Source organism: Chenopodium quinoa, unplaced genomic scaffold (assembly GCF_001683475.1).
Source record: "Chenopodium quinoa cultivar QQ74 unplaced genomic scaffold, ASM168347v1, whole genome shotgun sequence".
Classification (NCBI taxonomy): domain Eukaryota; kingdom Viridiplantae; phylum Streptophyta; class Magnoliopsida; order Caryophyllales; family Amaranthaceae; genus Chenopodium; species Chenopodium quinoa.
The window spans coordinates 2,446,623-2,461,263 of record NW_018742292.1 but is presented as its reverse complement, the minus strand read 5'-3'; the positions used below and the strand labels follow the sequence as shown (position 1 = coordinate 2,461,263).

The following is a 14,641-nucleotide window of genomic DNA, read 5'->3' as shown; positions in this document are numbered from 1 at the left end:
TTTCGCCGGTAGTGGTTAGAAGATGAAAGTGAAGAAGAAAAAGAGAAGAAGAAGAAGAGAGAAAGAAAGAGAAGATGAAAAAGAACGAGAAACAAAGAGAAGAGGAGAGAGAAGGAGAATGGATGAGAGAGAAAGGGGAAGGAGAAAGAGAAGGGGCGGAATGGAAGGAGGGGAGGTGTAGTGTGTTTTAGGGTTTTGTTTAAAAAAAAATTTTCTTTTAAATATTCTGACGGAAATTCCGTCGGAAATTGAAATTCTCGACGAAAAATTCCGTCATAAATTGAAATTCCCGACGGAAAATTCCGTCATAAAGTACATATTTTCCGACGGAATAATTTTCCGTCGGAAATTTTTGACGGATTTCCGACGGAAATTTTGAATTCGTCGGAAACATCCGACGGAATTTAAATCCGTCGGAAATTTCCGTTTTTCCGACGGATGTACGTGTCCGTCGGAAATCGACCTAATCCTAGTAGTGGTCGCACTCTTCCACTTTAACCAACCCGTTTTTGTCCTATGACCTACATCTCCATCCAATTCTCGCCTCCCATACGGCTTTCTTTAATTATTTTATAGCTTATTTATACTTCTCATAATTTTCATCACTTCTGCATTTCCCTTACATCTTATAGAAATTTCGTTTGATCTTTATTTCCTGTTGCACTTGTTCATTCCACTAAGATGTATCCTTAATTACTCGCTGGCATGCTTCCCTTAGATTCTCCTACGATTTCTTCCGCCACTTTCTTTATGCCTATGCTCCATTTTACTCCACATTGCATCTACATCCAAATAAGTGATGGTACCCACCAAATTCCTACCTCCTCCATCTTTCTTTCAAATTTTTGTTGGTATATTATAGTTAAATATAAAAAAAATATAATATTAATAAAACAACCTGATAATATTATCTGATGAATATCATTTAAATTTAACTAGCCTGATCCAATGACAAAGTTTTGAATGAAATCTTGAATTATTTTTTGGAAAAAATTATTTTGAGAAACTGGGTTTTTCAAAAAAAATTTACTATAAAATGCGGGTATAATATTTACTTATTTAAAATAGAACTCAGAAATTATCACGTTTGTTACATTTTAACAATAGTTCTTTTTACTTTAGCTATATGTTATTTACAATTCTATAATAAGTTCTTTAACAATATGTTTTTCTTTTTACTTTAGCTATATTTCTTTACATTTCTGTAATATGTTCTTTTCATTAATTTTTGGAACAGATGTATCATATGCATGCCTTCACGAACCACGGATTAAATATTTACTTATTTGTTCTCATTAAGGTTAACTATCTTTTTAGTCAAAAACTTTTAAAAATAGTATGTATACGGACAGTTATAACTCTAAAAGTATTTGCTTACATAATTTCCCTCATTATATTGCCAACAATTAAAAGAGCTCCTCAAACATGACAAGTTATGACGCGCACATCGCTACCATTTGTCTAGATAAAATTACTCTTAATAGTCTCAAATGAGACACGGTACGCGGTCTCTCCAAATCTCCAATCTCCTTCAAGTGATGTGCTAATATCTCAATTAACTATAGTCATGAGTCTTTTTTATTTTAATTTGTATAACCTTCTTCTAGTCAAAGTCATATATATACCTTATTTAAACAACACAACTTCTTACATCCATTATTAATAAGTTAGATTCACCTCATTACATACTCACATCAAATTCCCTCTTCTCCTATGATACCTCCCAAACTCTTGGCTCTTTGAAAAGCCAACTTTCAACCCTCAAAAAAAAAAAAAAAAAAAAAAGAAAAAAAAATCCTTACAAAGTCATGGTAGACAACACAACCATAGTCCCAATAGCTTACATTAACAACTCAACCTCGGTACCACCATGGCTAAACAAAGGCGACAACGCATGGCAAATGATCGCGGCCACCCTAGTCGGTCTCCAAAGTGTACCGGGCCTAGTAATCCTCTACGGAAGCATAGTAAAAAAGAAATGGGCAGTCAACTCGGCCTTCATGGCACTCTACGCCTTTGCAGCCGTAATAATATGTTGGGTAACATGGGCATACAAGATGTCCTTTGGTAAACAACTTCTTCCATTTTGGGGTAAGGCCGGTCCAGCTCTAGGGCAGGACTTCCTCCTAAGCCAATCCGAAATCCCGGAATCAGTCCATCGGAATCACCTGCTTCTCAAGCAAATGTATCCGATGGCGGCCATGGTGTGGTACCAAGGGATGTTTGCAGCTATCACTATGATACTGCTAGCAGGGTCATTATTGGGTCGGATGAATATAAGGGCGTGGATGATGTTTGTGCCGCTTTGGTTGACGTTTTCGTATACGGTGGGTGCGTTTAGCTTGTGGGGTGGTGGCGTCTTGTTTCGTTGGGGTGTGTTGGATTACTCTGGTGGTTATGTTATTCATGTTTCTTCTGGTATTGCTGGCTTGACTGCTGCTTATTGGGTAACCATTTTCTCTCCTTCCCTCAATTTGATTGTTTTTAATCATTATTTTTTTGGTACTTTATGTCATCTTACATGACTTTGACAACATTCATCTTTGTTCTGAGTTTTAGGCGATAAGTTGTTGTTTGATCATTTTTAATGTGGTAGGTGTAAGACCTTAATGAAATAATGAGGTATTATTTCTAAAATGAAATTGCAAGAAGGTTTTTATACGAAGGATCTTTTTTTTTTCCCTTGGTGGAAAATAATTACTATTACAAACTTTAGAAGAAATAAAAACAGAGTAACATATTATAGAAGCTTCACAAAACGATATTCGATTCATTTTGTTTGCTATACTTGGTGTCTTGGTCATATTTCTATACCACACCTTAATACCTTATCTCTTGTCCAGGATTTTTTTATTTTTATTTATTTATTTATTTTTTATGAAAGAATCTTGAGTTGAGAATCTTAGGTGGCTAAAATGAATGAAAATTAAAATACACTACTATAACTAATTTGGTCAATTAATTACTAGTAAGACTTAGTAGATTCCAAAAATCAAAAAAAAAAAATTATACTTTGTGTATATATCAAAACCTGGACTTATTATATTATAAATTTGAATATAAATGTAAAGATTTTTTATATTAAAAGAACATATTAACAAAGACAGAAGGGTTAATTAATGAGCTAGCAATATTATTCCTTTCGTTGTCAATGATTGTTTTATTTATATTTTCTTTCTAAATTATATTTGATTTAGATTGTAAAATCATTGAACATTTGATTTTATAAATTTGATTGTAAATTGTTTATATTAGTCAATACAAGTCTAGAGCTGGAACATGTACATCATTGACTTGTAGTTAGTAATTAAAGTAAGGAGGCTTTAAGTATCTTGCCTTTCTGTTGGTTTATTTTTTGTTAGTACTCTATTAATTAGACTAGGCATGTCCATCACCTAACTACAAACTATCGTTCCTTTATTATTCCTTATGTAGGATAAACATTGGACAATAGATTCGCAAAATGTTTATGCAAATAAATTTTAGAACATAATTTAGTATAATTAATGGAAATGCATAGTTAATACTCCGTACGAGTCATTGTCCATTCTTTTAACGGTTATTTCACCAAATGTCACTGAGTAATTGCGAAATTCACCAAATGCCATTCGACTTTTCAAAATCCACCAAATGTCATTTCCGTTAGTTGACCGTCAATGTCCGTTAGTTGACTGTTAGTTGACCCCACCCACTTGCCACGTATCACCTTCTTATTGGTCCGTTTTTTAAAAAAAATATATTTTTTAAAAAAATTAAAAAAATAACAAAAATAAAAATTAAAAACTTTTAAAAATAGTAAAAAAAAAATTAAAAAAAATAAAAATTACAAAAAAAAATTTAAAAAAAAAAAATTAAGAGGTGGCAGCCACCACCTCCTCCCTAACTGCCCACCCCAAAACCCTAGCCACCACCACCTCCTCCCTGATTGCCCACCCTAAAACCCTAGCCGCCACCACCCCCTGCCACCGGGGCTAGCACCGGAAGGCGCGTCGGCCGCCGGCGACCCCTCCCCTTCCCCTCCCCTATCCCGTCGTGACCCCCAAACCCGCGAAATCCCCCAATCCTTTCGATTTCCGGCCACCCCCACGAAACCCCGACCAAACCACCCACGCAACCCTCTTCTTTGAAAGCCGAAACCCCGACTAACAGAAGCCTCACCATCGAAAATCTCACTGTCGCCGGATTTGAGGTAGGTTTGGGTTGGTTTCAGGGATAAGAAACGGTGGCAGGGGAAGGTGTTTAGGGGATGGTGAGCTGGGCTGCTTCTTGTGCGATGGTAGTAGGGTGGGTGGGTCACGACGGGGAATGGGAGGGGGGTTGGCGGTCGCCGCTGGCACGCCTGCCGGTGAGGGACAGATCGCCGACGACAAGGGATTGGGGTTCGGTGACAGGGAGGGGTGGTGGCTGGGCTTCTGGCTGCCGATTTTATTTTTTTAATTTTTAAAATTTTTTTAATTATTTTTGGTTGTTTTTAATTTTTTTTATTTAAAAAACGGACCAATTAGAAGGTGACACGTGGCAAGTGGTGGGGTCCACTAACGGTCAACTAACGGATGTCAGTCATTAATGGCACTCGGTGAATTTTGTTAAAACTCAATGGCATTTGGTGAATTTTGAAAAGTCCGATGGCATTTGGTGAATTTCGCAATTGCTCAATGGCATTTGGTGAAATAGCCGTTCTTTAATTTTAATTTAAAGAAAGTTGTCATCGTACTAGTAGATTCAAAAAACCTAATAAGGTGTTAATGCACATATATACAAGGAACACCCTACATGGGACATGGCTACATCAGTTTTAGTTTGCGAGGCGAGTTGCACAACAAATGATACAAATAAGGTTCAAGATTTGAAGATCGGCACACTTGTTAATGTGTAACTTTAACCAATAATATCTGTAATTATTAATACATATATATTATTAAAAAACATATATTATAAAAAATTGATATATAAAAAGTATATATTGAGACGATTCTATCAAGTACCAATATGACTATGTTTTATGTTATATACTTACTCTGATTCATATTATATGCAAGTTTGGTGTATTATTTGTGAGATATAAAAATTTTAAAATTGCATACAATACGAACTAAAGGTAGTATAACACAAATAGAAATTAATAAAGTACATGTAAATAGTGTAAAAGTAAGTGACGAAATTATTAAGAAACGGAGAGAATACATACGTATATACTCCATATAAAAGCAACTTAGCGTAAAACTTGGTCCCCTAGCAACGGTACGGATCTTGTTTTTTAAGTATTAGACAATAGACATCTGTTTAAACTAGAGTCTTATTTTGTTTGTACAATGATAGTTATGGCCGCCTTGATTGACTAAATTAATATAATTGGTAAAACATTAGTTGTACAAAGAAACTATTACCATTGCATCCTAAACTATGGCATGACCCCTTCTGCCCTTCATGACAATTTCCTATCAATTCAAATATTTCTATTACTCAGCTTTCTTTTTCTTTTTTTTTTTTTTGTACAAAAAAAGGAAAACTATAAAGATTAATAGTTTTTAATGAGTAATGCAAGTTGTTTGTTGCATTATCTATTCTCTTTCTTCAATTAAAGATTTAGAAATAGTACTTAGCTTTTAATATTCTAGAAGACGTGGAAGAGATAATTAGAATGAGAAGATTCAATACATAAGATTTGGACAGAGAATTTTGTTTATTTTGAAAAAAACAAATATATATCTTTAAAAAAACAAATGAAAAGACCAAGTCTATTATGCTTGATAAAATTAGTTAATAATTTTGATGATCTGCGTCAGGAAAAATCTTGCGTGGACATGGTCCACAATAATATTATTGTGGACTTAATGCTTATACGCACACAACAGACATTATATTTAATATAGTGATTCTAATTTTTACATAGTAACCTTATTTTTGATATAGTAACCTTTATTAAATCTTGTGTGACCATTAATATTATTGTGAACCTGAAGTACGATGTTACGTTGAACATAGTGACCTTAATTTAAACATTTTGACCTTATTATTCAGATTGACCAATTTATAAAAAATTTCATAAAAAAAAATAAAATAAAAAAAAATTACCTCTCATAGCCTTTATAATATCAAATGACTTTAATTTCTACTTAATAACCTCTATTTCAATATAGTGAATTTTTTTTATTAATAAAGCAACTATAATGTCTCTAATATTAATGGTCCACAATAAATTAATGTGAACAAGGTTGGTTTAAGAGTTTAGCTCTGAGTCATCATTTGATAACCACAAATATTTCAAGTATTACACTTTTAGAATTTTGTCTCCATCAAAACTATATACTGAAATGATAAAAGTAGTGTTTGATAATTAGTTGGGTGTTTTAAGGTATTGGTTTCCAAATATAGAGTTAGAGTTTTATGAAATTAAAGTTAGAAATACTTGTTATAGGTAGCTTTTGGACTTTAAATTAAAATGTAATTTCTAGCTAATGTATTGTCAAACACTATTAATTAGAGGCTTAGAGCTATTAATATTTTAACTTTATTGTAACATGAAAAAACATACACTAAAAGCTTCATCAAAAGATATACTCTTGAACACGCCCCGCTGTTTTAATTTTACCCATAAGAGGTTGATTTTGTTTCGTGTTGTACATGTACTATAAGGCCTTGTTTAATTGATGTAGGAAGTAAATTTCCATGAAAAATTCTAATTCATGATAAATTACTTCCTTTATTAAAATTCCTAGGAATTGCATAAATATATTTGGTTGTCATGTGGGAATTTGTAAATCCTAGAAATTGTAAATGACCAAGGGAGGAGTGGGTAAGTAACTTCCCATGTTTTGTTGTAAGTGAAAATTCTCATGAATTGTGACTTCCCTCATTTTTTGCTTTTTAATGTCAACCAAACAACATACCTAAAAGGAAGTTTATGGAAATTTTGAGTGCCCATGAAAACTAAAGGCAACAAACAACACCTAAGTAAGTTTGCTTGGTGGTTGTTAACTGTTGTAATAGATGTTACTGTAAGGGTAAATGTTAGCTAATTGCCAACAAACTAACCATACAAAAACAAAACAAAAGTAAATAAAAGAAGTATGAAGTATCATACGAAGTATTATATCTATTATTTCAAATTAAATTTCTCAAAATCAATCATCAAATGTCAAAATTACGCGAATTCTCTCTATTTTTCACTTTATCCAGAAGTAAAGATGTCACTTTTTTCCATCACTCTCTTTTTTCATAATCGTGACAAATGACAATATTGCATTTATTATAACAACTTGGGAGTATGCGTGCATAAGTACATGTACTTTCATCCTTATCACATTCTTACAAATTATATGGTAGGCTGGTAGCCCATTAAAATTATTTGGTGGCATAGATTGACAAATATTTTGAATCAATCAATAGGATATAATGACTCAAAAAAAAAAACAAAAAAAAAAAAATGATTGCATTGGCTTGATGACTCTTATCGGAATAAAAATCTATAATTTCGATGACGCGCTACAATTATCCTATTCTTTACATCTCTAAGAATTTAAATGGAGTAGAAGTTTGATAGTAAGACATTCACACCCCAAGCATTTTGGCACCTTATTTCGTAAGACGAGCATGACTTATAAGCATTAACACTAGACCAACATTAATACATCTACCATAACATCATGATCTAAGTTAAAAATAGAGTTCATTTTTGGAGCTTATATAGTTATATTATACGGAGAGAATAAAGTGTTCATGTTTGAATTATGACAAGTTGACAAATGACCAATTTGTTCTTGGCCTACCACAATTGATTGATGTTGATATAATATATGGTTCGTATTACATACAAATACTTTGTATATATGTCTATAGAGAAGCCAATATAGTTTAAGACTTTAAGCCATGTTTCTACCCTAATTGGCTTAACCTACAATATTTCTCAAGACAAAACGAATTTGTACTTGATAATATAACTAGAAGCAAAATATCAAATCCAATTTTTAATATTATACTACCATACATATTTTGAATAATTTGATACTAAAGAGGTCGATTTTGACTTATGATGAACGAACTTGAATTAATATAATCAATATTTGATTATCCTTATCCATCCGTTCTTTTTTTATCTTCTTACTTTTCATTTTGCTTTTTTTTTTTAATCTTTCCACTTTTATTTTATTCCTTTATTTGTAAAGAAAAACTTCACTTTTCTCACTTCTAATCCCACCACATGATCCACATAAATTATCTACCTAGAAAGTAAAAACAGGAATCTACTTTCTACTTATGACACCATTTTATATGAGCATTGTTAAAAGATAAAAAAAATAATTAAAAAAAAATGAAAGAAGTATATCATATTAAAAAAAATAATAATAATAATAAAAAATAAATAAATAAATAAAAACTAAATATGAACCTGTGATCCGATTGAAATTGGACCTAACTCGGCTTCATGAATACGAATGAATTAATCCGAACGGAATACAATCAATTTTGTCAACCTTAATTACCATGTTAATTATGTAGCTTGATGTCTTGTGTAGTTGTGTGTGATCTAAGTGAGAAGATAATGCATGCGTCATCTTAATGGACAAAATATACGTAAGATCGAGTGCAATTGGAAAATTTGTATGTAGGTGGGTCCAAGATTGAAGAAAGATAGAGAAAGGTTTCCTCCAAACAACATATTATTGATGTTGGCAGGTGCAGGACTACTATGGTTGGGATGGTCAGGTTTTAATGGTGGAGGCACATTTAGTGCTAATATTGAATCTTCCTTGGCTATCATTAACACCAATGTTTGTGCTGCCACAAGCTTGCTCATGTGGACGTTACTCGATGTCATCTATTTCAAAAAACCTTCCGTTATCGGAGCTGTTCAAGGCATGATGACCGGCCTCGTCTGCATTACTCCTGGTGCTGGTAATTAGTTACTCACTGTGTCTCACATTATTTTAGATGCAGGAAGAAGATGAGAGATGATGATGATGATAGGAAGAAGATGAAGATCGAAGAAGATGGAGGAGAGAGATGGTGGGGAGATGAAGATGGAGGAGAGAGAATTGATCTGATTTTTTTGGGGAAAAAAGTTAGATAATTAAGTTAGATTAGGGTTATAATAAATTGTAATTATGTGTAGTATTATGTGTTAATAATTTTTAAATGAGGGTAGTTTAGCCATTTTACCATAAAAAAGTTACTGAAAAAGGAAAAAAATCAGTTTGTTGCAAATAATAGATAGCACCTATTTATAGTATATGTTGCAACTAACCATTAATGGAGGAAATATATATATATATATATATATATATATATATATATATATATATATATATATATATATATATATATATATATATATATATATATATATATATATATATATATATATATATTTATTTTTATTTTTATTTTTTTTTTTCAAATCTAATTGTTGTAGAATGTGGTAGCTATTAATAAAATGTACTCGCAGTAACTAGATTATTAGTGGTCTAGTTCTAGATTTACTTAAAGGTTCGTTAGCTGTAAGAAATTAAAGTAGACAAGAATTTTTTAGAATTGAGCATGCATGCTTGTGAAAGTCAAGCTATATATACATTCACTAGATTAAAGCCACTAGGTCTAGCTCATAAATCTAGTGCTTCAATTTTGTAGGTTCTTTTATTTTCACTGGTTGTGATGCTGTAATGTAAAGCTGTCAAACGGATCGTCTCATGTCATCAAATTTGTATTCATATTATTATTAGTTAATAAATTAGTCGAAACTCACGTGATTCACTTAATCATAATCAGTTGTATTTAAAACTTTCTAAACTAATGCAACACGTAAAATTAAATGATTAGATGTATCAACTCAATGACTCATTACCTTGTTTGAATTAAAGTTTTCAAAAAACTTTATTACTCCCTCGTTAATTTTTATTTGCTACTTTAGGGGGAATTGCGATTCACGAGGCAAAAGTGAACCGAGGCAAAAGTTAAGGGGCAAATATCAGTGGGATTAATTGAATGTGATTAAAGTGTTTGGAGAGAGAAAGGTTTGGCCCACCACTAAGAAAAGTAGTGGGAAAACTTGTACAACTTTTGGAGGGATTGTATTTCCCCCCAAAATTTCAAAGAAATTTTGTTCTAGGCTAAAATTTGGAGAAATTTCATTTCCCACCAAAATTTTCCAAAATTTTAAACTTCAAAACAGTGTACTGTTTAAAATCTGCAGACTTATATAAGCACTGCATTTCATATTACAGAGGCAATTAAATACAACGTCTCCATGGCAAACAACATTTAATGGTTTCTTATTCACCCAAAACATAAACATTGTTCCTCCAGAAGATAATCTACCTTACAAATTACACGACGTTAGCCCATTATATACCCAAAAAAATTCCTACAATTAAGTTAATACTACCCAACTAAGACCCAGAACCCTTCATAGGCAGCTACAGCTCCTTCTTCCTTCATCTTGTTCTCAAAAACACAGCAGCCACCGTTACATCAATCAGCTGAAGCTAAGGAAACAAACAAGGTCAGACAACCATGGCAAACTCATTTGAAGCGACGTACTTCGATGTGGATCAAATTTTGACAGAAGAACAAGAGGTAGAATTGTACTACGAATACGTAGAAAATATGCAAGATTTAGGCATGGATTACTACGACTCTGAAGATGATATGATGCAAGACACAGAAGGAGAAGACCAAGGCCAGCAAAACACTGAACACACACAAGCTGAGGGTGGTTTCCAGGGGACTCAACAGAGACAAAGAAAGCAGCTCACCATGAAACAAAGAAGAGAAATAATGGATTCAATGTTGGTCAACATGCATCAAGGCAACTTACCAAGAGGTCACTTAAAGCATTTGGCAGTTAATTACAATGTGCACAAATCAAGCATCACAAGAATTTTTGCAGACATAAAGAAACAAATGGCATAGGGCAATTTTATTGATGTCAGGAGCAAAAAATTTGACAGAGTAGGCAGAAAGCCAAAGGAATTTTCTGATGAATTCCTACAATCAGTGCCTTTACATTTAAGGCAGACATAAAGGAGCTATGCAGCAGCATTAAAGATCTCCCATGTAACACTTCACAATTTGAAAAAAAAAGGGGAAGGTTAAGAACACACACAAGTACCAACAAGCCAGCCCTGACATCAGACCATAAGGTAGCAAGAATGAAATGGATTTTGTCACACATAATTAAATCCGGTTACAAGTAATGGGGACCCAACATTTGTTGAAATGAACAATGTGATACACATGGATGAGAAATGGTTCTATATGAACCCTGACAAGAGGAGGTTTTACCTCCTACCTAGTGAGGAAGATCCTTATAGGCCTATACAGTCTACAAGATTCAAGCTCAAAGCAATGTTTATGGGCTTAATTGGGAAGCCATTGTATGACACAGATGGGGGACTACTTCATGATGGGAAATATGGAATATTCCCATTTACAGTCAAACAACTAGCCAAGAAGTCAAGTAAAAACAGAGTAGCAGGAACATGGGAAACAAAAGCAATACAAAATGTAAACAGAGAGGTCATCAGAGACATGTTGGTGGCCAATGTCATTCCAGCAATTATTTCAAAGTGGCCTGACAGTCAGCCAAAAATTATTGTAATCCAATGGGACAATGCAAGGCCCCACCAAGTTCCTACTGATGCAAAGTTTATGGCAGCAAAAACAGCTCATGGATTTAACATTCAATTTGTTTTCCAACCACCACAATCACTAGATTTGAATGTGCTTGACTTAGGGTTGTTTAGGTCAATTCAATCATTGCAATATCAGTCTTTTCCTAGCAACCTAGATGAGTTAGTTACAAAAGTGCAAGAATCTTATGAGGCATTCAATCCTCAAGTCAACAAGTACATTTGGTTGTCTTTGCAAAAGTGCACGATTGAGATCCTTAAGGTACAAGGTGGGAATAAGTACAAATTACCCCAAATGAACAAGAAAAAACTCGAAAACCTTGGAGAGTTGCCAAATAATGTACCAGTGCAGAAGGAACTTGTTTTGGAGGCAGTGAAGTACCTAGACACTATGTTTAGGCCAGTAAATGAGGGGATTGAACAAGGAACAGAAGAATTTGAGGTAGATGCAGACTGAGGGACTCATCACATCAAAGTAGAGACACATGGACTGCCACACATAACCACTTACAGTTGGTATGGTAATTTTATTTTATGTTCTGTTTTTTATTCTGGTATTAGGTGGTTAGGTGTATTTTGTTTATTACAGTGATGAATCATGTTAGGCAGTCTAATGTAAAGTACTTTTGTAACCACATGTTCAATGGAATAGAAATGGTTAAGAATCTGATGTTAAGTGGGCACTCAATCCATCAGAAGTTTTTTTTTCCATGTTTCAATAAAGCACCAACCACAAGGTTACCTCAACAATAACAGCATAAAGCACATCATTGGAGCAAAACACTTGTGGGTTGGGAAGGTCAATAGAGTCCTTTCCTCATTTGGATTTGGACAGAGTACACAACACAGACACTTAGGGGACTGAATACAAGTCATGCTACCACATAAAGGACTGTCATGTGTTCTCTACTTAATTGATCATTGAGAACACTTCAAGGTATGACCAAGGCACCTTTAAAAAATGTACAGACACATTAGCCTCATCATTCATCAATCAAACACCCATATGCCATTTTCCAACAATCCAACAACTGCTAAAATATACTCCAACACATGCATACATGCAACATAGTCCAGAACAGCAGACATAGCCAAGCATCCAACTGACCAGCCAATAACAAACAGGCTATCTAGCCTTTTCAAATTCCGGAACAGCAAACATGACAAAATAGCAGGCAATCAAAAACAGGCAACCATCCATGCTAAAATATACTCCAACACATGCATACATGCAACATAGTCTAGAACAGCAGACATAGCCAAGCATCTAACTGACCAACCAATAACAAACAGGCTATCTAGCCAACAAATTCCGGAACAGCAAACATGACAAAAGAGCAGGCAATCAAAAACAGATAACCATCCAACATTAATCCAGATCTACGCATACAAAACCAACTAAGCCAACATGCATCTAGATCTAGTCACAGAATCCCACAACACCAACCAAATAACAAAGCTAATCAACAGTATATCGAAAAAATCAAAAAATAGGGACTCTTTTTTAAAAAAAATTAACACATGAAGGGTTAGAAAGTGTTACGCAAGGGTCACTTGGAGGGTTGAACCCTAAGGTTCATCCGCCTTGCAGAGTGCTTCATCAGAAGAGGGCCAACCACTTCACCGTCGTCACCTTAGTCAGCCTCGTCATCAGAAGTCAGGATAATGACCTCCTTGTCAGGCAACCCCCGAATACGACTCAAAGCCACCAGGGTCGCCTTCCTTTTAGGCCGAATCTTGCGTGGTGGCCTTGGATTGTTAGATCTGGGCTTAGTTTTGGGCATAACACTCCCCTCAGCACTGTCGCACACTAGATCTACGGAAACACCAGTGCAGTCTAGCGCTTGTTTCCCCCGTGAATCTCCTTGACCCTCACCGGTCTTTCGACGCTCATCCTCGTCTACGCTTTCAAGAACTTGGCCCAAGGCCTTGTATGTGGTCGGAGTATAGTAATTCAGGGCCTCCTCAAACGCGTATAACTCACGAGGAAAAGAAGATCCTTCGGCGATACCTGTCATCAGGGTTTTTATCAAGTTTGCCTCGCCCTCGTCATTGGTGGCAATATAAGCGTCGCGAAGTGGAGATAGGTTAACCATGGTGGTGGGGGACTCTTTTTTTTGGAAGTTGAGAGGACGAAAACTCAGATTTCAGGAGGAACAATGGAGAAAATTACAGAGGCGAAAGAGAGTGAAAGGCAGATCTAGGGTTCTTAAGAAGACTCGAGAAGCCAGAAATAATCCCAATGTTTTTTCAATTAAATGTTGGTGGTTGGGAATGTGGCTGATGGGATTGGATTGGGGGAAATAAATGGAGAGAGTAATTAGATTAGGTTAATTTAGATGTTTTGTATATAATGTGGGATTAGGGTTAATAAGGGGTAGAATTAAAAAAATCACAAAATTTAAGTAAGGGTAAAATAGTAATTTTTAGGGTTTTTGTTTACCAAAAATGGAAATAAATTAGAAAGTTGCAAATAATTTTTAGCGGACTAAAATGGCAAAAGTTGCAAATAAAAATTAACGGAGGGAGTAGATAAATCTCTTATGCCCAATTTGTTAAATTGTTGTATAAATCTATGCTTGGCTAGCCAGCTAACCTCTTATTTTGTACTCCGTAGTATATATTCTAATACCCTCCCGTCCCTTATTTACATGCCTACTTTTCTTTTTGAGGGTTTCAAAATTACATGTCTATTTCTATTTTAAAAATACACTTTTTGACAATATTTCCTCTTTTTGATGAGTTGTCATTATTTTTTTATTATTATTTTGTACTTTTGACATCATTTTCTAACACTTTCTCTCTCCCTCTCTTCAATAATTACCAACTACCTTTTTTTTCTCTCTATCTCTCTCTAACCCCACATGCGTATTTGTACTTCCGAATCATGGCTTTTAAGTTCATTAATTTCTGTGTAAAATGAGAAGTAGGCATGTAAATAAGGGACGAAGGGAGTAGTAAATATTTGAAGATTCAACAAAACTATGCTATAATAGCTATTTTCTAGTATTGGA

The 14,641-nt window shown here is 34.2% G+C and overlaps 2 protein-coding genes across 4 annotated transcripts; both read left to right on the top strand.

The window, feature by feature from the left end:
• The first annotated feature begins 1,453 nt into the window (after window positions 1-1,453).
• LOC110686454 (ammonium transporter 3 member 1-like) lies at window positions 1,454-9,204 on the top strand. 3 transcript variants are annotated; one of them, XM_021863086.1, is made up of 2 exons: window positions 1,454-2,447; window positions 4,763-8,321. In XM_021863086.1, exons 1-2 carry the CDS (start codon window positions 1,809-1,811, stop codon window positions 4,874-4,876), a joined length of 753 nt encoding a protein of 250 aa, XP_021718778.1. In that variant the 5' UTR covers window positions 1,454-1,808; the 3' UTR covers window positions 4,877-8,321. The 3 variants fall into 3 exon arrangements, with proteins under 3 accessions (XP_021718778.1, XP_021718783.1, XP_021718772.1); XM_021863091.1 differs by lacking the exon at window positions 4,763-8,321 and adding an exon at window positions 8,932-9,204 and having other exon boundaries at window positions 1,460-2,447; XM_021863080.1 differs by lacking the exon at window positions 4,763-8,321 and adding an exon at window positions 8,610-9,204 and having other exon boundaries at window positions 1,472-2,447.
• Window positions 9,205-11,232: 2,028 nt separating this feature from the next.
• On the top strand, window positions 11,233-12,084 carry LOC110686728. The gene has a single exon (XM_021863342.1). The coding sequence runs from the start codon at window positions 11,233-11,235 to the stop codon at window positions 12,082-12,084; it is 852 nt and encodes a 283-aa protein (XP_021719034.1).
• Window positions 12,085-14,641: the final 2,557 nt, after the last annotated feature.

Coding starts and splice junctions, on each gene's coding strand:
- LOC110686728 (XM_021863342.1), top strand. CDS start 11,233: ATGGATGAGAAATGGTTCTATATGAACCCTGACAAGAGGAGGTTTTAC.
- LOC110686454 (XM_021863080.1), top strand. CDS start 1,809: ATGGTAGACAACACAACCATAGTCCCAATAGCTTACATTAACAACTCA. Junction 2,448..8,609: donor GCTTGACTGCTGCTTATTGG/GTAACCATTTTC, acceptor ATTTGTATGTAG/GTGGGTCCAAGATTGAAGAA.